This window comes from Pocillopora verrucosa, chromosome 8 (assembly GCF_036669915.1).
Source record: "Pocillopora verrucosa isolate sample1 chromosome 8, ASM3666991v2, whole genome shotgun sequence".
NCBI classification, from domain to species: Eukaryota; Metazoa; Cnidaria; class Anthozoa; order Scleractinia; family Pocilloporidae; genus Pocillopora; species Pocillopora verrucosa.
The window spans coordinates 11,214,281-11,238,456 of record NC_089319.1 but is presented as its reverse complement, the minus strand read 5'-3'; the positions used below and the strand labels follow the sequence as shown (position 1 = coordinate 11,238,456).

At 39.3% G+C, this 24,176-nt stretch overlaps 1 protein-coding gene across 3 annotated transcripts; it reads left to right on the top strand.

Moving 5' to 3' along the window:
* The first annotated feature begins 13 nt into the window (after positions 1-13).
* Positions 14-23,895, top strand: LOC131779204 (golgin subfamily B member 1-like). Of its 3 annotated transcripts, none has more exons than XM_066170953.1 (3): positions 14-107; positions 7,212-12,536; positions 16,464-23,895. In XM_066170953.1, the coding sequence occupies exons 2-3, from the start codon at positions 7,214-7,216 to the stop codon at positions 23,363-23,365; spliced, it is 12,225 nt and encodes a 4,074-aa protein (XP_066027050.1). In that variant the 5' UTR covers positions 14-107; positions 7,212-7,213; the 3' UTR covers positions 23,366-23,895. The 3 variants fall into 3 exon arrangements, with proteins under 3 accessions (XP_066027050.1, XP_066027049.1, XP_058951714.2); XM_066170952.1 differs by lacking the exon at positions 14-107 and adding an exon at positions 1,798-1,912; XM_059095731.2 differs by lacking the exon at positions 14-107 and adding an exon at positions 4,057-4,189.
* The last annotated feature ends 281 nt before the right edge of the window (positions 23,896-24,176 follow it).

Below are 24,176 nucleotides of genomic sequence, written 5' to 3'. Positions count from 1 at the left end.
GACGGCTTTTTTTCCGAGGTTTGGCACGAGACTTCTACAATTTTTCGCAACGCTTTCGAAGAGTCGATGATCATCTTTTCCGAAAGGCGTCTGACAAGCACTTTTTGGTAAGTAGCCAGTAAAAATATACTTTCAGTTTCCCGATAAATGTGTAAGCAAACTTAAGAAACACCATCAGTAAACTATACCCAATATCAACTTCCTGCGAATCTTCTTGACACGTTTGTTTGCGGTTTTTTGTTGTCTTGTACAACGATCCTTCCTTGCAAGCAATTTAAGTATAATTTCGTTGCCATCGCAAATTATATCTGTTATGTTCAATCTATGAACATATTTCGCGAATATAAGTCAATGTTGTCGTCTCTTCGAGATTATTTAGGTTGCAATGAACGAAATTATCGAAAACGTGAATCGTCCGGCAGACCCTTGCTCACTGAACGTTTTCGTATATTACAGCTCTACCATATTTACTAAATCAACTCATGGTTTGGTTCTAGAATCAGTCTCATGGCTCGAGCTACGCTATAACTGTAATCAACCGAAGCACGAGAAATCGCATTAGATCCTTCGAAAATTATTTCAAGAAAACAAGGAAGTTAATACGTATAAATAAACTGAGTACTGCGGAAAAATAAGTGTTTAACTAGACAGAGATGTTTCTGACATGCTTTTAACTAGACTCAAAAGTAAACGGAATTTAATAGAAGAGCATTTTTAAAACAGAATAAAAATAACCCTCTTTTTTTGCCTAACTGGTGTGACCTATAGTTCTCCGAGTTGCCTTGTAAAATTTAAATATCGTAGGTGTTAAATGAGATGTGATTTAGTCTATATTTGGCAAAAACCAACGAATAGAGTGCAAACACTTGAAGATAATTGTTCATATTTTGCATGGCATGATAATATCTAGCATACAAATCCGACCAAAATCCACAAGGCAGGGAAAGTGATTTGAAATGTTTTATCCATATTGTAAAAAAAATCGAGTCAAAGACAAAGATCTCTCTCGTGTCTTTGTCAAAGAAAGCTGCGCTTTTCTATTTCCTTCCTTTTACACTTGCACCAGATTGAAGTGAAATTCAAGTCGATGCCATTAGCCTTTTAATGGAAACAAGAGTCGAGAAATATAAATACATCTTTTGAAATAAAGGAGCAGACGAGTCGACGCCGCCACATTGACACCTTTCTGCAGCAGTTCGTTCAATTATCACCACAATGTTCCTCCTTCTTTGTTTTAACATGAGAAATAATTTCACTTTTGAGCACTTAAGGGTCCTAGAAGAAGTCTGAGTGATAAATCTTTTATTAAATGAACAACTGTCCCTTTTCTTTTTTGTCTTTGAGGGATTTTAAATACATTTGTCTCAACCATTACTCTACAGCTTTCGTATGAAATCGATTCGTTCGGAAGGCAAAGTTAGGCCTTGAGTTTGCCAACGTAGAGGTGTTTCCATCTGTTTGATAACTACACCTTACGTGACCAGTAATAAGCCTTTTATTCTAGAAAAGCTTGCTCAGTCGCATTCTTAGCGTGATACTAACCCTTCTAAACTTATAATCTCTACTTAAATTATATTCTACTATACCAAAAATGATTGAGAATATGGGGAGTCATGAGCTGTCCACGGAATTTTTGAAAATGAGAAATGTTATTGGGAATGATTGTCAGGTGTTCTCAGCCAAATCATTAACGATCCAGGCAGTTATCGGATGTTTGTAACTTGAATGTTTATTTTTAGTTAAAGTAGCGGTTTGTTTGACGTCAGTGAAATTTGGCTAAGCATTTTACGTGGGCTAAATTTCATGAAATTCGACCAAGAAGATTCAGTTCAAATCGCATAAAGGCCTTGTTTAGCATATTGAATTTCATTACTGATGGAAACGTTAACTTGGAAAAACGAGCAAGCTTCAGGTTTGTTGTTCGTTTGTAACCATAGTGAAGTAGATTTTGCGTCTAACGATTTCAAGGGATGCGACCAGATCTCTAAAGAATTTCAGTGTGTTTAGGGAGTCACCTAATCTAATTTTCATGGTGAAATGACGGGCTCTTTTAGCATTTGTTTTGTCTTCCTTCATTGCCATATTTTCCGTATCCGAGCGATGGATTAGATACACAAGGAGTAATATTAATGCTTAATTAAGGCAGCTGGCTAATTTCCTTCAAAGTCATTTCGTTTTTGCAGCGGATCAATCCACGGATTGATTCTTGAGTATCCACACCACAACTTAGAACACGTCAGTTCTAAAAGCAATATCTGTTAAACAATGTTACAAGGTAGGTTCCTTGCAGGAAAGAAGCCTACAATACACGGCGGCAGACATAAAACTAAGTTGACAATTAAGATGATGAAAAGGGAGGTTTCAGAAAACTTCTTCTTTTTGCCGAAGGTTTCTTTCATTTTGTTTTTTAATCTATAGACTTTGTTCGTTTGATTGTTTGTCTATAGAATTACTGTTTGGCTTTGCCTACAAACTTTTGCAATTTTTTCTTTTTTTTGCGTTGCAAATCCTTTGTGAGAACGCTTGAAGCGTCGGCTTTGTGTGAAAATTGTATAAATTTTTTCTTGGTTGCTACTTTTCACGCCGAGATAGTGGTTTAAAGCCACGAGCTGAGAATTGCTAAAAATATCTGCAGTAAGTTTGTTAGGAAAGTAACCTTTTATCTGTTAACAATTCCTAGCACTTGAAGGAGTAATTAAAAATACGAGGAACCAGACAAACAAGTATACGTGAGAATTCGAAATATGTCCCAGAACTTTTCAGGTGCTTTTAAAGTTTCCCCTGACCATGATTGTTATCAATGACAGCCATAAATAGGAACCGCTTCACTTAGGGAAGTAACATGCAAACTTAATTTCCGTGAAAACACCTTTTTCATTTCCTTGAAATCTTCCTTGGGATACGTCCAGTTTTTGGCCTAGAATTGAGGCGAGGATTCGATCTGTGCAATCTCAGAAAAGAAATTTCAAAAGTCAAACTAACAAAACACATTCCTTTGTAGTGGAAGCATGCAATTTGTGTTAAATATTTGTCGGAAATGAAGCGCGCAATTGTTGATGTGGCGTAGATTCAAATTGTCATGACAACAGAAGTTAACCCCTCTTTAAACGTTCAGAAATCGTGTGGTCCAAATTTCTATGTGTGATCCTAATTCGTTTCCACATTTCGCTTTCAAAATCCTGAAAATAAATTTGCAAAGATTCATAAACGCCGCATTCTGATAATTCTCTTTTTGTCGAGAGCCTTTTTACCACCCGTCAGAGTAATTGTTTCAGTACAATAAAATTTTCCTGTACTTGTAATGATTGGTTGTCTTTGTTTCACAAGACGCTTAGCTTCCAGTGCAGAACGAAGTCGTATAATTAGCAGAGCTGTTTTGTCTGCCTTTTTATTGTTTATTGGTTTGAATGTTATTCACTTTTCACCAATAAAAGCTTGTTAAGTTTGCCGTGTGATAAAGTGTTGGTGTGAAAAATGTGTTTGTTTTAAAGCAATTTTGAAAGCGTAAGCGGAAATGTAAACTTTGGGAACATAGCGCTAGTATTGTAGCAGGATATGACGAAAACTGAGTCTTTGAAGCGTTCAAAATATTAAAATTTCGGTCGCGTCCTGACAGGCCGTTTTGACCTTTTTAAAAATAGGGCACAGTTCTTTAAAGTATTTCATGTATTTTGCAAATAGGTTTTAAGATTTCACTGGAGATTGAATATGAGGAGTTCATTGGCTTTGTTCATGTGATCAAACTATTTCCCGCGAAGAAAACGCGCGCAATTTATCAGTCATGTGTTCAAAATGATCATAACTGCTTTTTCCTTCAAAACATTGGTATCAACACGTTCGAGCGTGAACAATCTTACAACTTGTAACCTTTAGAACTTGGAAAATAAAACAAATTAAGCCTGAGAAAGTTGTAGAATCAAAAATGAAATTATAACAATCTGGTCTGTAATTTTCCTGTTCACCAGGCCAAATTACCACGTAGTTAATATCGAGATCATTAATTATGCCTTCATATTTTATGCACAATGGTTTTATGGCATTCAGCTGATTCTTTCAAATACACGTTACACACTCATTACCGATTTGATCGGCGTCGTCTGATGTAGAGGTTGACTTAGGCCAAGAAAAATACCCCATCACGTTGGTACTGCTGTATTTAAGCTACTATGGAGGCGCTTGAGGATCTAATGTAAGTAAAAATTTGGTGTAAATAAAAAAATCATAAAAAGTGCCCTGTTTTAAATAGCAAGGTGCTGTATTTGTTTCCTTGTGTAGATTTTAAACAAATCTCTCAGCGTGGTTCGCAGCACGCTTTTAAAATAAGACAAACTTGACTTTGTATATCTAAGTTTTGTTTAAATTAGAGTGGCTGATGAAAAGGTATTTTGAATCGTATACGTATGGGCGAATTTACTAAGCGGCTGACAGTGTTGTTAGAAGATTCTGGACGATAAGTACTTAACGCTACAACATCTACTTACTGAATGGAAATTAGGTAAACAAAACGTTTCATGATTCTTTGATGTCAAGTTAACGATGCGAGGTTTGTTCGTGGATGTTAGAGAGACGTAACTAGCACGACATGAGAATATTGCCTAAATTATCTAAAAATACTTCACTGATAACATAATCAATGAGAGCAGTTGTTTTGGGGTAATAATTCGGTACATGTATGACTCGTCTGCCGATCATGGGCACAGTTTAACAAATATCGTTTGCTCTTGGCTTATCATGAAATTCGCCGGTTCACGGAATCTGAAAAGCACTTGGTCATTTTCGAACTTCGCTAAAAATTGCATAGAAAGCAAAATTCTCGCAAAACCGGACGCGGCTGACGAAAATTTCTCTCCTTCTCGAGTACTTGACTTTATGATATGCAAGCAATATTCGATTCGACACGTGACATTTAATCGAACGCTACGCTGTGTTGTCAAGAGGAGTTTGATCAGCTCTTCACTGTAATGATGAACAAGAGAAAGCTGAACCACTAGAATAATTTCGTTTGACGTGTCAAGAGGGCGGTTTTAGCGAAAAAAATGAGGAAAAATATCAGTCTAGGGTCAACACTGTAGAAAGGCTGAATTGCAAATTCAAAACACATCCGCAATGTTTTTAGCGTTGATTGCATCGCACTTGTAAACGGCGCGTAAAATTTTCGTAGTTTTTAAGAAACCTATTTATTTTCAAGTGGCCGCAAAATGCCAGTTACTCAGGCATTAAGATTTTTATGAGAGAACGGCTCGCTGAAAAGTTTACATTGTGCGACGAGGGCTGTTGACATATGACAAAGTCTACCTAAAATGCAAAAGAAGCCTTCACATAGGTTACAAAAAAAATCGACTGTTTCATTGTCTGGCTCAGTAGGTTACAGAAGACTGTGAGTTACTGTAAGATAATGTCAAGCTGCGCAGTCATGAAGGAAAAAATTAAATCTCCAGAAAAACTTCTAAGTGGGGGCTTAATTGCCGAAGACACAGCAGGTTCGAGGCGGTGTATCTTATGAACAATCTTCCCTGGGAAGAAATCTTATCAAAACATGTAGACAATCGACTTATTCTTACTCCACAAATACACATTATACTTTTTTATTCTTTCGATGTTGGCATAAGCGTTGTTTTTGAAAGCCAAACTTTTTTTTCTCTTTTGCACCTTTTCTGAAAGTAGATGATTTGTCGCTTCAGTAATCTGATGTTTTGTGATAGAAAAGTTGTCGAACAGGTCATAAAACTCATGATCCATAACAGGTGCTATTTATTGTAGGCGTATGGCACGGCAACTTCGAAACGAGGAGGCTTCGTTTGGCTAGAAGAAGAAAGCTGAATTACTTCATAACATTTCTCGTCCTCTTTTTGCGATCTTCTTGAAAAGTAATCCCATTAAAAAAAATACATTGTGAAATATTAGATTGTAACGAAGATATCAAACAAGGTGTAAACGACAACGATAAAAGATCATAAACAAGTTCGGAAAAGTGGAAAAACCTTAAACACACTGTTCTTTTAGGGCTAAAGAGCTGTCGACTGCAGGCGACACACCAACAAAATACTGACAATTTTTACGTCTACGGGTTAATCCACAAGAATAGTAAGGTTGAAGTGATTATCTATGGAACAATGCTGGGCTTTGTTTACGTCTCCGCTATGTTATTGAAATCATAAACTCTTTTTTTATCTCGTCGTTGTTAATTTAAGATTGGCGGACAACTGCGTATACGGTGGTCAACCTTTTCGTTTGCAATGGTTGACCGCACAACAAGTCTGAGAAAATAAAACAATGAACACTTCCACGGGAACCAAGTTTAAAGAGAAAATGCTGCGTTGAAAAGACAGGAGTATTGTTCCTTTCCAAAACTCCAGTTAGATCCGGTGATACTCTCATCTTCTATGTCAAACGACTTTAAATTATTTGGTCTATTCTCTGTAAAATCAAAACTAAATGAAAAGTAAGTTGTTAGTTTTCATCATATTCCTATTTACCTAGAAGATGGTCAACCTGAACTTTCAAATGATATGAGGTCAGCTAGAATGGTACGAAAACCGATCGTTTGTTTTTAATTGATTGAATTGTCACTCGACAAGACTTGTAAAAAATCATAATGGCTGATTTACAATAAACCAGTTATTGACTAAGCACAGTTCCTCCTCTATATTTGGGAGACACGCGGGGTTCGAATCCCGTTGAAGCCTTACTTTTTTTAAGACTTCGTTTCCTGTAATTGCTAAAATTGCAGCTCGCCCGTGAAAATCGGCGCTCTGCTTGATACTTAACATCTGTAAATTCAGTCAGAGCTGGAAAAACAATTGGCACTCGATTCAGGTTATGATGTATACTTCTGATACCGATTTGAATCAAAATATTCGGGTGGACTTGAGGAAGATCTTAAACACTGTCATTAAGTATCTCAATATACGAAAAGTGTTGCGTATCAGTTTACCTTAGTTAGGTTTTCAAAATTGATAAGTCCTTTCTGAACCTCCGGACAACGGGATAAAGGTATCGGCTTAAGCCAAGGAGTGTTCTTATCATAGAAGGTTAAAAATGCAGGGTTTTTACGGCTGGGACCATGACTTTGTTTTTGGTTAGGGGAGGCATCTTTCAAAACAATGATCCATTAACTGTAGTCGACTGTAATCGCGAAAATAGAGCTTATCTAACAAGGTTTCCGCACAACCAGAGTTCATTGTTCACCTTTCTATCTTAATCTTTCACAGATATGAGCAACCATCGTACTCTGCATGTATTATCCATATCACACGGTCGGGCAATACGACGGTCTCGATCTGAAGAGCATTTGCCTTCTAGCTACAAAGCCGAAGAAGATCTTAATATAAGGAGGAATTCGGTGACAATCAGGACAATCCCGAGTTTTTGTCCAGTTGGGAAACTGACAGTGCAGTTTATAAGCAAAGAACAGCAAGAAGCAAGAAAAAGTATAGAAGAATTTTCTGGGAATCAAGAGAAACAAATTAGAAGGAGGAACAGAAGCGAAGGAGATTTGCAACTAACTGAGAGAGGGCAAACGGATTCATTAGATACCATAGCTGGTTCACAGCCTTGGTTGAAAATCACAATGTCCTTGGTACCGGCTGCATCCCCCCTTACATCTGTCCATGGTTTGGAAGAGGCTCGAGATACCATCAAGAAGCTCAACGATAGCCTTCTGAAGGAGAAGAGGCTATCAGAAACGAAGGACATGACAATTGAAAATTTGCGACATGAGATAAATCTCTTGGATCAAGAACTTGTTGATAAACGTAAAGAGAATGACAAACACAACGAAGAAATGCGGAAATTACGATCGAAAACAACTGCACTAGAGACGGAGAACAAAATTCTGGAGAGGCAAGTGAAGATGATGAATGAATCGAATAAACGACTTCATAACGAGCTACACGAGTTACGAAACAAGCTTCGGATTCAGGAAACCAAAGTCGGAGAGCTTCGGGTGCAGAGGTCGGAAGCCGTTCGGAAGTACGCTCATCTTCTACAAACAAGCGTTGACAAAGGAACACGGCTACGATATTTTCTGCAGCAATTGCAAAATGAGATTTTGGCTCACAGTGTAACCTCGAAGAAGTTTCATATGCAAAAACAAGTACTGGAAGATCTTATGAAAGAAGACAGCGAAGAAGATCTACAGTTCAAGAAGTACGGGTTAATATCACCGCGAAAGATGAGAAGAGGCTCGTGTTTGTTGTCAGAGGAGGAAAAGCAAATCCTGCGCAAAGAGTTAGAGGTTGCTTTGGGAAGCAAAAATAACAAAAGACCAGACAAAAGTATCCCCATTGAAAAGCTGACGACAGCTACTGAACGAATTGTTACTGAGGGCTTAAAATCTCGGCTGGGGAAAGACAACGAAGAAACCTCGCAAATGTCGAAGTTGATCGAGGAGGCGAAGTACCAGATCAAAGGTTTGGACCGTATAGAATCTTCACATGTGGAGACCTCCAAAAGGCTAGAGGACAAAGTTGGAACGCAATTAAAAGTGCTGGAAGGCGAACTCAAAGATTTGTCCAACGAGCTAAAATTGGCGCAAATCTCAAAGAGAGAAGACGAGGAAAAACTTAGATCTATCAGGAAATTCTCGGTCGCAGATAAAAAAGTTGACAGTATCATTCTAGCTCGAAGAACATCCCAAATTGAAAAGTTGGAGCTTGAAAGCGTCATAAACAGCATGGAGAGAAGAATGAGCGAAGACACCAGCACCCCTATGTCACCGAGAGAGGCTGAAATGTTGTCAATGAAGCATAAAATGGCTGAAGTGCTGGAGGACAAGCTAATGCTTTCAGATGAGCTGATTGAGTCTCGTACCAGTCTCTCTAATTTGGAGAATCTACTGGAAAGCAGGGGTCTGGAAAATAAGAAAATGGAGCAAGAACTCGAGGAAAAAGAACAGCGAATTTCAGTGGTACAGGAACATTTGAGGGAAGCAAGCATTGAAACTTATAATCTTAAGGAAGAGCTAGAGGCCACAAAACAGGAGCTTTCGGCGAGAAGAAGAGAGGAAATAGCACAACCGGAACTAAAAGCCAAAGATCGACCTCACAGGGTTGAATTAAATTTTACACCTACCAGCCAGCCTGCATTGGAACAAAAGGCATGGAACGTAAAGAAGGAGTCATCTAGAGTGAGAAGTAACAGCCCCTCCTCAGAACCAAGCACGGAAAGTTCTCCACTCAAACGAGAAGACGAGGAAGTAAAAGTTGGTAACGAACCACCGAGTCCCAGACCACTTCAGAGAATTCGATCTGAGGAGGATCTACGTAGAAGAACTTTAAGAAGGACGTTATCCTTAGATCCGAAAGGATGGGAAAGTTCTTTGCAAGGTTTAGAAAGAAGAAGGTCATTAGATCCAACAGATTTTCGAACTAAACAGGAGCGCAAAGTTACCACAACAAAGCTGAAGTTGGTACGACGAGCAGATAAAGCGATTCAGGTAGAAAGTAGCGAACAACTTACCAAGGTGCCAGAAAATTTCACAGATTTTGAACGTACAAGAGAAGCCTTGAACAGAGACAACCAAGAACTTAGAGTGATTCTCGGAAAGCAAGACGAAGAGATCGCAAGCCTCGTAAATGAGCTCGGAAAAATACGAGGAGGAACGAAAGATTCTGCCGAGAGTGGAGAAGACAGTATGCCTTTTAACTATCCCAAGAGAGTGTCTGAACTGTGGACGTCCCTTGAAGGGGCTAGGAAGGAAAAAGAAGAAGGAGAAAAAAGGAACAAAGAGCTGCAAGATGAGCTTGGAAGACAACAACAAGAGATACAAGCTATCATAAGGAATTTGAAACGAGAGAACCCCCAGTTACCGTTTGAAGCTAGGGACAGTTTCAAAGCAAGCCTACAAACCGAGAGAAAAAATTACTTTGAAAAGGGAAACCCAGATTCTCAGCAAAGTCGTAGCTTGCAAGAGTTTGTGAGTGCAAATGAAACAAAAAATATGAAACATGAATTCGTTTTCGACAACGAAGACGGCCGACGGATTCCTAACGAGCTTCAGTTAGAGGTATCATCGTGGGAAGGCGACACGATTTCGACCTTGGAGTCATTTATCAATCTTATGAAGAAAGATCTGGCGACTTCTTTACAACAGAGTAAAGAATTGGAAACAGAGCTCTATAGAAAGGAAGAAGATTTACGAAAAGCTAGAAAGGAGATAGCGCTGCATGAAGGTAAACCCCCTGAACTGACAGCTCGCTTAGATGAAAGAGTCAATGGGGAAGATAGGGCTGCCAAAGAAGTTATTACGTTACAAACTAAAGTCGCGGAACTGACTGCTTTGTTAGAAGAGACAAAGAAGGAAAAACTTAAAACAGAAGAAAAATGCGAGAGGTTCACATCACAAATTTCAGAACTGAATGCAGCATTTGGTCAAATAAGGGAAGAAAATGCTCATTTCGTAAAAAACATTGAACAGTACAAATCTCAAATTAACGACTTACAAATTTCTCTTGAAGATTCAAAGACACATTTACTCAGAGCGGAGAAGGAGATTCAAGGGTTCAAATCTAAAATAATAGATCTACAAATTTCTCTGGATGAAATAAAGGCAGAAAAAGATGAGGCGAATGAAATTATTGAGCGATCAATATCCAAAATTCCAGAGTTAACGGCCTTGCTGGACAATGCTAATGAAGAACTCAGTACTGCTAAAAGGGAAATTGAACTGTACCAAACTGAAAATTTGGAACTGAAATCACACCTGGAGAACACAGAACATGAAACTCGCAGTTCTCTGGATGAAATTGCTCAATACAAGTCTCAGATTTTGATTCTGGAGGCGTCGCTTGAGAAAATTAGGAAAGAGAATGCTAGTTTAAGAGAAGAAGTCAGACAAGATAAGTCAGAAATTTTAGATTTGAAAGCTTCGCTCGAAGTTAAAAGGAAAGAGAACGAGTGGGCAATTGAAGAAATTGAAAGATACAAATCCCGGTCGGAGACCTTGAGAGAGTCGCTTGATAATGTGAAGAAAGAAAACAATGACAATTTGAAGGAAATTGACGACTACAAACAACAAATTTCTGATCTGAAGACTTCACTTGGTCGATCAAAGAAAGAGAGCACCAATGTAACGAAAGAGTACGAGTTGTACAAATTTGAAATCTCCGATTTGCAAACTTGTCTTGATGCAGAAAGAAAGGAGAATCGTGCTGCAGCAGAAAAAATTGATAAATATCAATCCGAAATCTCCAGTCTGAAAGACTCTTTGGATAAAGCAAACAAGGAAGTTAATGCCAAACATTGTGAAAATGAGCGCTACAAGAGTCAGATTTCAGACCTGCAAGCTTCGCTTGAAACAGAACGTGAAGAAAATCTGGCAGCCAGGAGACATATTGTGGAAAATGAATCCGAGATTTGTGATCTAAATAGTTCTCTGCAACAGGCCAAGAAAGACAAGGAAACAATGGTGAAAGATAACCAACGATGCAAGTTCCAAATCTCTGATCTACAAGTTACCCTTGAAGACGTAAGAAAAGAAAATCTCGCCTCAGCGGAGAAAATTACGAGGTATGAGTCTGAACTTTTTGACTTGAAGAATTCTTTCGAAAAGGCAAAAGAAAAAACCAGCCCCAACGATGACGAAATCGAAAGTTATAAGACTCAGATCTCAGATTTGCAAGCTACAATCGAAGATGCAAGGAGCGATAAAGAAAGATGTCAAAATGAACTTCAGAATGAAATAAAAAAGTGCGACGAGAAAGAACAGGAGCATAAAATGAAGGAAGCAGAAACGCGACTTGAGATGGAACGACTGAAAACTAGTAACTCCAAACTCCAAATTACGATCAACAATTTGAAAGCTCAGCTCATGGAAGCCGACAAAAAGGTGAAAGCCTTGGAAGATCAGGTAGAAGAAGACAACAAAACCATTACACAACTTATGGAGGAGCAATTAGGTGTTAGTCGATTACAGGAACAAGTTAAAGTTTTAGAAACAAAACTCGGTGTAAGGGATAAGAACTTGGAACATAAAGTGGAGGAAATCATAGAGAAAAATAAACTTATTGAGCACTTACAGTTAGAGAAAGACAAACTCGAGCGATCATTCGCAGACGATTCACTGAAACGCTTAGAAGATCCTTTATATTTTGACTCTGTTGACGGAGAAATCATAAGCGAAACAGCTGCAGCTCAAAGTTTATCTCAGAGTCCTCCGATAGATGGCACAAATGTTGAAGACATTGAGGAGATAGGAAACGAGGTCGTAGAAGTCAAGGAACAATTACAAACTCTTCAAGTCGCGCTGGACGAAATTCAGAAGGAAAAAGGATATTTAGAAGAAACTGTGCGGCGACTTCAAAACGAAAAGATCAATCAAGAAAAGGAATTAGAATTACTAAAGAGACAGGTCCAAATTCTCGAGGATAGCGTAAAGGACACAGAGAAAACACTGGAAAAGAATGCACAAAAGATGTTAGAGAAAGAAAACGAACTGCATGAACTCATCAACGAAAAAGTAGTGAAGACGAGTCAGATTGAGAGTCTAAAAGCAAGCTTAACTGCGGCGCTTCGCGAAAGAGATTCCGCACTGACAGGTAAGCGAGTTTTCATTGATGATTTACCGGTAATGAGCTATTAAAATTAGAAGTGTTCGGAAAGACTAAAACTAGGAATGTTGTGGCTATGTGTTTGGGAATTGTTTAGGCCTGTTAGATTATCTTGAAATCGTTGTGCAAGTCTTGTGAGCCTTGGTTTGTCATGTGCTGCAAGACCACACATTTATTTTTACCTTTTGAGTGATGTGTCTTTGTAATAGGGCTCAATTCTCATACAATAATCGTGATCGCCAGTCGTGTTTGGGTTTGTCTTTGACCTTGCTTAGAGTCCTAAACGGGAGGTTTTATTTAGGTTTTAGTTCTCGAAGATTGATTGTTTTTCAAGTACTTTGTTGTTCATTTCGAATGTCTTATGGAGTTGTTTGGGTTAACGTTCTAAAAATGTGTTAACTCTGCCAAGGTCAGTTATCCCGTAAGCCCAAACATGCCTAACGATAGGATATTTAAAAGCGTGTACTTAGGGCTGAATTAGAGAGACTCAGTCATTCCGATGAAGAGCCATTCCGAGTCATTAAGCAGACAGAGAATAAAAGTTCTTGGTCAGATTCCTGGTTCCTCTGTTTGCGCGAGTTGATTAAGCTAGTTAACCTCAGCAATCCCACAAGATTGAACGAGGATTTCAAGATAATCTAACAGGCCAAAACAATTCCCAAACACTTGACCAGAACATTCCGAATTTTAATAGTTTCCAAACACTACTAATTTTAGTATAGTTCAAAAGAATAAGTGCAAATGATGCTTCGCAAAATCACCTACAAAACTGATTGGATAATAACAGTTTACAGTTTTTGGGCGCCGATGGATCATGACAACAAATTGACTATGCCTGGTTGTTTTTTTGGCATAACACGATCATCTTTGCAACGTTCCAAATTACTACAGTAATGCAAGACTCCTTGAATTTTTACCTTAAGTTCTGCTTACTCAAAAAGGATGTTCTACACTCTCCGTCTTTCTCATAGCCGGCCGAAATATCGAAATGTCGTTAAAAATTGATATGACCAAATTATTATCAAAATTATTTAAACAAAGTCGTTTTGAGGTAGGGTTACGCCGAATAAACTTCTCACACCCAGCAGTTATCAATTGTAAATTTCTCTTATAATCATTTATACATTAACAATGAAAGAGATAAGGAGAATTATAAAAGTATTATCTAGGAGATATTGCCTTGATATAAGACCAAATTCTCACGAACAATCAAATAAGAAATGTGTGATCATTAGTTAGGAGAATTAACTTTTATATCTTGAGAGCGAAGGAGTCGATCGCTATTCCCCGCTATTCCCCATGAAGTTTGTTCGACAGCGTTAAATTTTTCCATCAACAGAAACATATGGTATTGCTTTCTCTCTCTTGTAGTTCTTTTCATTCTTAATAAGTATAAGTATAAGATATGAAAACTCTATAAACCAGAGGTTTGAATAACTTTTCCCTACACAGCCGCCGATGGTGTTATAGGAGGGTCTTAATGGGGTCATGGGTTTTGCGGCCAACGATTAAAAGTTTGGTCATTTTACAGCCAACGGTGAATTTTTCACGGAAATTGTTACGGTTAACTTTATTTACGACTGACAGTTAAAAGTTTTCAATTTTACGCTTAAGGCTTAACTTTTTGACCATTTTACGGCTAACGGTTGAAAATTGAAACCCTCTACAAGGCGGCAGTGCCCGCAAAACCAGAACACGAGCTTAAAGACAGCTGTGAGAGATTTATAGGTGGCGGTAGACTGTTAGTGACCGGCTTTTATCGAAACCCCTATATAGACATCCAAATTACAACAAAACTTTGCAATAATTGTTTTATTTTCACAAATCTCACTAAAACCTATGTATGAAGCTAAGTCAAGTACAAATGTTTTCAAAATGTACGAATATGTACAACTTTGACTGAAAGTAAAGAAAAAATTTTAAAAAGGTGGCTTTCATTATGTGCTGATAACCTAGTAAGTTTACAAACATACATTAAAGAACTAGGAATTCCCAAAGGGAATGCCCTTTTTGTTCAGAGCCTCTCATTACGCTGTGTGTGCGAAGCAAAAGGCTAGCGCTTAATTAAAAAGGAAAAAACAACGTCAATTAATGACCACACAAAAAAAAAACATTACTTTTGCATTGTCCTAGATATAAGTTCTTGATTCGCATATATCTTAAACATAAGACAACCTTTGTACGTTATGATAACGTTTGTTGACTAAAATCATTAAACAACATTTGCCATTACCACTGCAATTGGGCCTCACAAACGAATTTGATAAGGCCTTCATGTGTATTCAGAGTAACAAAGAAAGAACAATCAAGTGTGATTTCTACTCAACTTTTGGCTGCGCTGTCATTCAATTACTAATGACATGCTCCTTGAAACTTTTAATTTACTATTGATCATTTCAAATGTTTTCTTAGCCTAACAACTTGAAAACAGTGTCAAGCAAACGGGTCTTGAAGTAAAAAAAAACCTAACCATCAGGCCGATGTTGTCTTCGATTCTTATGAATAACTTACAAAGGAACAGATAAACATCTGTTAGGAGAGTAAACTCCCAGATCTTGTTGGAATGGGTAAAACATTTGCAATTAGCAGTCTAATTGACTTCTGAAACAAAGCTTTAATGGAGCTACAATTTCCTTAACAACAAAACAAGCCTCTCACCGAAAGCGTGGGTATTCCAAGGTGGAAAGAAAAAAAAAATCAATTACGAGCAACTTATAAGGCAGTTTTCTTGTGCAGACATTCAATTAGTCAATGATAAACTTATGATGTACAGCTTGGAATTTTCTTCCTTTTTTCAGCGGAATACTTGGATCAGAAAAGTATCATTTGTCAAACTATAAAGCGCATCCAAAGTTTACTATCATTTGACTCTGGAATTATCGCGAGCGACTTTTCTGTCCACTGAGGATGTTTTATCAGCATAGGGGAGTTCAAAATCAGCTGTTATACTCTCTCGTTTGATTTAATCTTTGGCGGTCTTTTACAACTAAACAAATGTGAACAATAAATTGCCACTTTTACGTTTAGCGGAGATCAAAAACAAAGGAAAACTGTAAAATCGTTGTTTAACGGATGGCACGTTTCTGAGAGGTAGAACAAATATCACAGAAAAGAAAAAAAAAATGAAACGATCACGGAATTCTCGATAATTTTTTTCCGTACACAGGATAAACCTATATATAACCTGATAATCTTTTGACGCAATTACATCGTAATTTGCAGAATTTACATTAAATTTTCTATAACTGTTTACGTATAGGAATTTATTGGCTTTAATGAAGATATTGCTAGCTTTGCTCCATCAACCAAACTCTCTCATATTAGGCAAATTTGCCCCGACCGGAGAGAAATTCTTATATCTGATATCTAGTGCAATGTTAATAAAACTGAGTTAGACTTCTCTGGAAAGTTTTTGATAAGATTTGCGTAAGCGTGTTGAACACTTCGATTACAAACCTTTGTCCCATTATAATGCACGCGTTTTCCGTTTGATTCAAATAAGCTTTTGTTTTGTTGAGCGACGCCGACCTCGTGAACGCAAAGGATCTAACGCTTACTCAAAAGTTATCTAAAACTAACTCGGATATTCATAAACATGAATTAGAAAAAATATTTGGTTCACACTCAAAGAAAGGCCTGTTTAATTGGGTGAGTTAAAGTTTACAGTCACATATTTTTTAATCGGTAATAAAAATGCAAAGAACCCCAATTATTTAAAGACCCAATTCCCACTTGGATTAAGAGAGAACAATAACTTGTATTTGTAAATTCGGCGTGGACGCGTTGATTTGGCGTTAGCTTGTTTATAGCAAAGGTATAAGTCAGTTTACTCTTCAAATTGTCAAGTGTTTGTTTGTTTGTCTTCTTGCCTATCGTTACAGCCAAGTGTTAAACATTTACGTTTCTTTTTTGTAGCCAAAGACGACTCCATCGAGAAGCTGCAAAAAGAAAACAGGACACTGCAAGGCCAAGTCGAGCAGCTTAGAATGGAAGTTCAGAAACAAGCCGTCAACTGGCAACAGAAAGCGAAAATGGAAGCTGAGTATCACGGTATTGCTGACAAGCTGAAAGAAGCAGAGCTGAAGTATCTGCTCACCAAAGAAGAGAAGGAGAAGGTTGAAAAAGATTTGAAGAATACCACCGAACGAATGATCATGTTGCAAAAAGGACTCAGCGATGCGCAAGCCTCGGTTAAAATGAAAGAAGAGAAGATTAAACAGCTGATGGCTGAGAATTATGATTTGCGATCACAGATTAGGGATAAAGACGAGAGCATTCATCGAGAGGAGAAACTGCGCATGGAAAACATGAAGTCTTTAGACACGCTGAAGATAAAGTTGGAGAAGATGGAAGGAGACGATAAGAAGCAACGAGAAAGATTGTTCAGTTTGAAATCAGCGTGCTCAGAGGCGAACGAAGCGTATGAGATCGTCAAGAAACAAAACTACGGGATGAAGCGTGAGATCGAAGAAGTGAAGAAAAAACTGAACGAAAAAGATTCCGCACTAGAAGTTTCTGAGAAGGAAAAAGAAAAAATGGAGGAGCAGATTTTAAACGCGTCAAGAACTATAAACGACCTGCGCAAAAGTTTCCGAGGAGATGAAAGCATTTCTCCGGATTCTGCTCTAGGAGTTTCTTTAACATCTGCTTTTGAGTTCAGCTCTGGCCCAAGCAGCCCCAACTCTGTTGCCTCAGATAATGCATTCTCCGGTGATGGTTTCGGCCAGGAAACTGGACTTCTATGCAAGATGCCGACCATGATCGAAAGTTTCCGTGCGGTTGTTCGAGATAACGAAGTATTGCGTGGAAAATTGTGCGAATTCACTGTGCTAAAGGAGAAACAGGAGAGCCAATTGAAGCATTTATCGCAGATGAATGAAATTCTGCAAAACGACGCTGGCATAAAGGAGAAAAGTCTCATTGGTCTCGAAGACAAAGTCAAGTTGTTGGAGGCCGAAACTCGAGAAGCTAGAAATAAAGCTGTCGAGCTCGAGCGCAGTTTTGCCGTGGTATCGACGCAGGCGGACCTCTTGAAAACAACTCTTGAGAATCGCGAGAGGGATTTTGCAGAGTTACAGGAGAAAATTGACCTACAGGAAGAGAAAGAAAAAACCTTGGAATTGTACTCCAAATCTGTGGCAGAGAAGTTTGAGCATGAAAGCAGTGAGAAAAAGAAATACGAGGAACTTTCTCGACAACTGCTGGATGAAAGTACCCGTCAGAAAAACCGGTTTCAAATCATAGAAGAAAAGCTTTCTACTTTGTCAAACGATCATGCTGATATTTTCCTTTCCGCGCCAAGTGGTGTTTCCATGGCAACGACAGCTGAAGACAAAGTGGATGTGCTGTTGAAGAAGAAGAGAGATTTGGAGACGTTAGTGAGTAGCCTGCAGGCTGAGTGCGCTGATTTACAACTGGCGAACGGCGAACTGCAGAAGGATTTAACACAATACCAGGAATCTGAAAAACGGTGGCAAGAACTCGAAGGCGAACTTAGAGCTTCGCGCATTCGTGACGAGCTATCCAATGCTAAAGTCAATAAGCTTGGAGAACAAAAGAGGTCTTTGGAAAATGAAAACAAAGCCATGGAAAAGGATTTGGCCGAGGCGAAGAAGAATGAAGAAAACTTGAAGATCAAAGTTGACACCATGAAAAAGATCAATTCGGATCTAGAAAACGCCAATGGAAATTTCCAAGCGGAAAACGAAAGTTTGAAAGACGATTTACGGCGAGCAGATGAAGAAAGTTCAAAACTGGCAAGCGAGCTGAAGTCGTTTGAAGTAAAAATGACAGAGATTGAGATAACAAATGATGCATTTCAGGTCGAAAACGAGAAGCTACGGAAAGATATCATGGCGTTAACTGAGGCAAAGTGTGAGGTGGAGTTGACGATTTCTGAAGCTGAAAGACAGATAAAGAAACACAAAGAGTCCGCCGACAAGGAGAAAACAGACAGGGAAGCTATGCAAACTGTGAGGAACGAAACTTTGAAGCATTGTGAAGAACTGCAAGATGAATTGAACAAAGCGAAAAACCATATCACAGCAATAGAGGGGAAGCAGAAAGAAGCTGAAAAATCAATGGAAGAAATGGAAAAGAGCAAGATCGCTTCATCCTCGGAGATAAGAGGGCTTTCCGACGAACTACAGTTAGTCAAGAGAGACTTGTCGGAAATGGGAGAACGGTACAAGAAATCCGTTCAAGAGGAAGAAAATCTGCAGCAGAAATTAAACCTGGCTAACTTAGAGATGGCTAAGCTGACAACTGCGCACCAAGGAAGTCTAAAGAGAAATGAAGCGATGGAAAAGAGCCTCCTCGAGTCGAAAGGTAAAAATGAAGAGTTGGATATATTGCTAGAAAAGACCCGTTTAGAGAAAGCGAGTGTACTCAGAGATTGCAGCGTGAAAGAAGAAGTCATCCAAGAGCTGCAAGCAAAGAAACAAGAACTTGAAGATGAGCGGCAGAGTCTAACAAACGACTTGTTCGTTGCCACAAGAAAGGTGTTAGCGCAGCAACAGAATGCAGAGAGCTTAATCAATGAGATTAAGCAACAGAACCGCGAGATGAAAGGAACCATCAGAAATGCTCTTAACAAAGAAGGAAGAGTCGCAGAGGAAGAAAATTTCAGTCAAGCAGAAAGCGAAACTAGTGTTTCAGACAATGAGGCTCTAATGCAGAATTTGCGCCAAAGTATCCGAGCTACAGAACGAAATCTTGATTTCTTCCGCGCGGAGGCCAAAGTAACCGAACACGAGACGAAGAGCTATCAGCGAGACGTCGATTTTATCAACAAGGAGTTCGCTTTACTTCGAAATCAGCTGTCCTTGTTTTCAACTACTTCTCAAAAGTTATGCGAAGAGATAAAAAAGCTCAAAGAAGATCTGGCTCAGAAGGAATCTTTGTTGGAAGAAAAGAAAGAACAGCACGACCACTTGAAAGAGGAAAATCTGGAGAATTGCGAATCTATAATTCAACTACAGAACAAGTGCAGCGAGTTGGAGTCACTTTTTGGTGAATACGAGAACAAAGCAGAAAAACAACACGCGGAGCTGATGCGCGCGAACCAACAGCTATCAACACTGGATTCAAATCTAACAAGAACTGAACAGAAAAAGACAGCTTTGGAGAAAGAACTACTGGTCTGTCACGAGAAAATCTCGCATCTAGAAGCAAGTGCGAGAGCAATGAAAGAGGAAGCTCGGAACGACAAAAAGAAGATTGCCTCGCTAGAGGCCGAATACAGCGAGAAGCAGACACTCAGTCGCGAGTTGGAGAATACGGAAGCAAGTTTACGAGAACTCAGGAGCAAGTTAGAAGATGTCTTGAAAGAGAAAGAAGAGGCCAAAACTGAGTTGTGTACAATGAGAGAGGAGCTACGACAGGATCAAGTCGAATTAAAGAACACCCGTAAGGAGCTTGACAGTATGAAGAAACAGATGAATTCGGAGAGAGACATACGGCAAAAAGCGGAGCTGGACCTCAGTGAAAACACTGCGGTATGCAAGACGTATAGGAACAATCTACAAGATTTAGAACGTTCGATTAGCAGACTGCAAGAGGAGAACTCGGACCTGGAGGAAAAAGTCAGTATTTTAGAGAAAACGGGAAACGCACTGAGAAAAGAGACGGAGCTACAGGCCATTGAGATGAAGAGACTTGAGGAAGAACTGGCGGATAAGAATGATCAGTATACGAGTCTTTACAAAAACCATGAAGGAAGCGAGAAAGAGAGAAAGAAGTTAATGAATGAGATGATTGCCGCAGACGAGAAGATTTCGAAGCTACAGGGAGCTTGTGATGAGCTCCTGAAGGAGAAAGAAACGAGTTCCAGTAAAGTTATGTCCCTTAATGAGGCTTTAGAAGTCATAATCTCAAGCAACGAAGAAACTGCAGCCAGTTTGAAGAATGATTTGCTGCTAACGAAGAAGGAGCTTTCCGTGGCCACAAGTGCGCTGGACCGGCGACAAAAACAATTGGAAGAGTTACAAGAAGAATTGAAAAAGGACGAAAGCAAGATCAAGTCGCTGGAAGAGAAGAAGCAGGAAGTATTTGAGAAGTATTGGGCTAGTCAAAACGAGCTAACGGAAGCCGAAGGAACCATTCAAAACTTACGAGCAGAGATCAGGGAACTAAAGGAGCAGATTGTATCAAGCGCGCAGAGGAACCAACACCTTCAAGAAACACTGCAATCTGAAAGAGAAACAAACGAGAAAGAAGTATCAGCATGGAGCGATCAGATGACCAAGTTGAAAACACTGCATCAGAAGGTAGTCGGAGAGCGTGGAAATTTCAAGCAAGAGTTAGAGATCACTCAGACAGCTTTAGCAAAGATGGAAAACGATCTAAAACAAACAAATGACGTTCTAAGCGAAAAAGAGAAAGTTTTTGAGAAAGACATTACCAAACGCAATCGAGAGTTGGAAGATTTGTCAATGCAAAACGCAAACTTGAAGAACGAGCTGACGAAGACCACAGAGGTGCTGGAAAAAACGCGCGCAGAAAGCGATGATCTGAAAGAGCGCTTGGATATCAATTTAGAGAAGGTAGAGTGGTTGGAGAAGGAGCTCAAGGAACGAAATACGGACGTAGAAGATCTCTTGGCCGAAGCGCATGCAAAGCTTAACGTTGTACGCAAGATGAAGGCTACGAACAGCGGCGAATATTTCGCAGAGCTGCCGTCATCGGAATTCATGGCTAAAGAAGACGAGGAAGGGGTTGACGGGGGTGATGCTCGCCCAGTTACACCAATGAATACTTCAATGAAAGATGTAGTGACCTCTCTCCATGAAGCGTGCCTCTCGTCTTTTAACGACAACAGAGGACTTCAACAAGTTTTGGCTGAAAAATCAGACGAAATTGCTCGTCTGGACGAAGGTCTTCAAAAGGAGAAGAATAACGCAGCTGAGATGAAAAGATACCTTCATGATTTGGAGAAGAAAAAAGGAAAATTGGAAGACGATGTTAAAAGATTGCGAAGACGTCTTGAAGCACTGAAACTCAAATGCGTGGAAATGGAAAAGGAGAAGGATAATGAAATCACTGACACTAAAGGAGAAAAGATCGTACTGGAGAAGGAGCTGTGGGATACGAAAGAGGCATTAGAACAAACAAAGGCGCAGTTGAAAACCTCAGAAGAAGACAAGGAGAGATATTACAAGGATCTAGAAGCCTCGCGAAGGCAGATTGTTGATGCTAAGAACGAAATCAAAGGAAGTCAACAACAGCTTGACGCACTTCAGGAAAACATTTTGCAGTTAAAGCGAAGGACATTTGAGCTGGAGGCAAACGATAAAGCACAAGAGCAAGTGATTCAAGAAAAAGATAAAGAGCTTTGCATAAACCAATCGAAGATCCAAGAACTGGAAGAGATGTATGACAATACCAATGAGAAGAAAACGGAGCTCTATGCGAAGCTTGCAAGAGCGGACGAACGGATGGCCACGTTAGAGGAGGACTGCAAGGAAAATAGACTGGAGAAAGCCAGCCTCGAAAATCAAATTGCAGACTTGAAAAACAACGTTGATGACAAAACTTCGATGTTAGAGAAAATGAAGGATGATTTACAACATTCGCGCGAGAAATGTGAAGAACTTGAGATCCAGAGTGGAAGTCTTCAAGCAACTAACGAGATCTTGAAGCAACAACTAGACACCACGAAAAGAGATTGTGCTCAATACCAAGCCCTGCTTCATAAGGAGAAAGAACTTAGCAACGCTTTCAACGGCCAACTGCGCGAGGTCAAATGCGAAAAGGAGAGTCTCGATCGCGAATTAAAAGGAGTCATTGAACAGAAGGACCATATAAAACATATGCTGAATAGATCAGAGGAACAACTGACAGCTGCAGAGCAAAAATCCGTCAATTCCTTCCACGAGGTTGAGAACCTCAAACGACAGATGGTGAAGATCCAGAGTGGTGCATGCGCTGACTCGGCGCGGAAACAACTGGAGCTTGGTAAGCTGAAAGCTGAGTCAGAGTCGCTGAAGAAAGAGCTGAAAGAAAAAGAAAAAGAATACAACGATAACGTCACCAAGTTCAAAGTGACAGAAAAAGAAAACGAATTCCTGAAGAAAGATCTGATGCAGAAACACAACCGGGAATCGGAGTTGAAGCTGGATCTAACATCCACTAACAGCAAACTTCAGAGTTATGTCATTGAGAGAGAATGCTGGGAGAAAGAAGTCAAGTCTGTAATAAGTGAAATGGAACAGCAGAAGAACGCCAGTCTGTCAAAGGAGGAAAGGCTCGAACGACTGCGCACGCGCTACGAGAATGAGGTCAAGGTTTTACAAGATCGCGTTGAGGCCCTGGAGCGAGAAGTTCGCATTATCCAGGAGGCCAGTGAACAACAACGACACGCGGATGAAATAGCAGCCAAGCTTGCAATTGAGTCCAAAGACATGGAGATTGACAACCTGAAGCTTCGTCTCCAGGCAACTAGGATGCATACCAGCGAAAAAAGCGACGTGTTGGAGATCATGAAAGACCAGCTGGACGAGAGAACAAGGCAGATTGCAGATCTAATGGAGCAATTACGGATGTTGAAAGAGAGTTATCATCTTGAACTGGGGAGCCTACACGCAGACCTTAAGTGCGCTCAGATGGAGAACATGCTTCAGAAAAGAGGAGAGCTGGAAAACACCTCAGGATCACGGCAGGAAGCTGAGCTTCTGGAGGCCATTAAGCAGAGCAGAAAGGAATCAGAGAGATTGAGAAGTCTTCTGAAAGGCAAGATGAAAGAAATGAAATCACTGAGAAAGCATATCCTCACCGAGCGAGTAAGTGGAGGGAGAAAACCCGGGTATACAATGTATTAGAGACCTTGTTGACTCTCGCGTAAGAACTTTGCAAAGCTATACATTATATGTGAAGAACATTTATGTCATAATACAATGAGTGAATATCACTAGCTGAGTTTTTTTGCGTTCGCAAAACGATCCAAAATGTTTTTTTGTTTTGAGACGGCAAATAGTTTGTTTGTACCATGAAAATCATATATTTATCGTGTGTGGACAAAGGCAAAGTTGCATAAATTACGTTTAACGAATAGTTTATCGAAGGTTTATAGAGTAACTATGACTTCCAGAGATTAAGAAGATGATTTCCTCATAAAGAGCCTTTAATATATTGAACTGAAACAGTATTTTTTTAACGTTTCGAACAATCGCCATTTCAAAAACATACTGTTTGGAATCAGATGAGGTATAATGTGCGTCAGTTCCAATGCATGAAAGGATTTTTCTTTTAAGGAAAAAGTTTTAATATTTTAACGTACTTACACGAATGGACTTCCGATAAAAGCAGTTTCTTGTAAATAATCTAGGGTATGCGTTGATTTTTAATAAAGTTATCTTAAAGGAGTTCCTGTGTAAAAATCACTAAATGTCCCTGGATCTTTGTTTTTTTTTTCTATGAGAAGAGGACACTGCAGCCAAAAATATTGAGTACAAGATCGTTAGATCACAGAAATCGTCCTTTGTTGGATGAGAAATAAGTAACTTGTCATGCTAGTGCCTGCAAACTTAAAATTCTAGCCAGAAAATGCGTCTGAATTGGGGTCAAACGCACTTCGTGCTCTCACTGAAACGCGGTTTCAGAGCATCACAACTTCACTCAGAAGAAGGGATA

Bases quoted from the DNA above. Each gene is read 5' to 3' on its own strand.
- LOC131779204 (XM_066170952.1), top strand. From the start codon at position 1,876: ATGGAAACGTTAACTTGGAAAAACGAGCAAGCTTCAG. The intron at 1,913-7,211 runs GTTTGTTGTTCG...AATCTTTCACAG, and splicing joins GAAAAACGAGCAAGCTTCAG to ATATGAGCAACCATCGTACT. The intron at 12,537-16,463 runs GTAAGCGAGTTT...TCTTTTTTGTAG, and splicing joins AAGAGATTCCGCACTGACAG to CCAAAGACGACTCCATCGAG.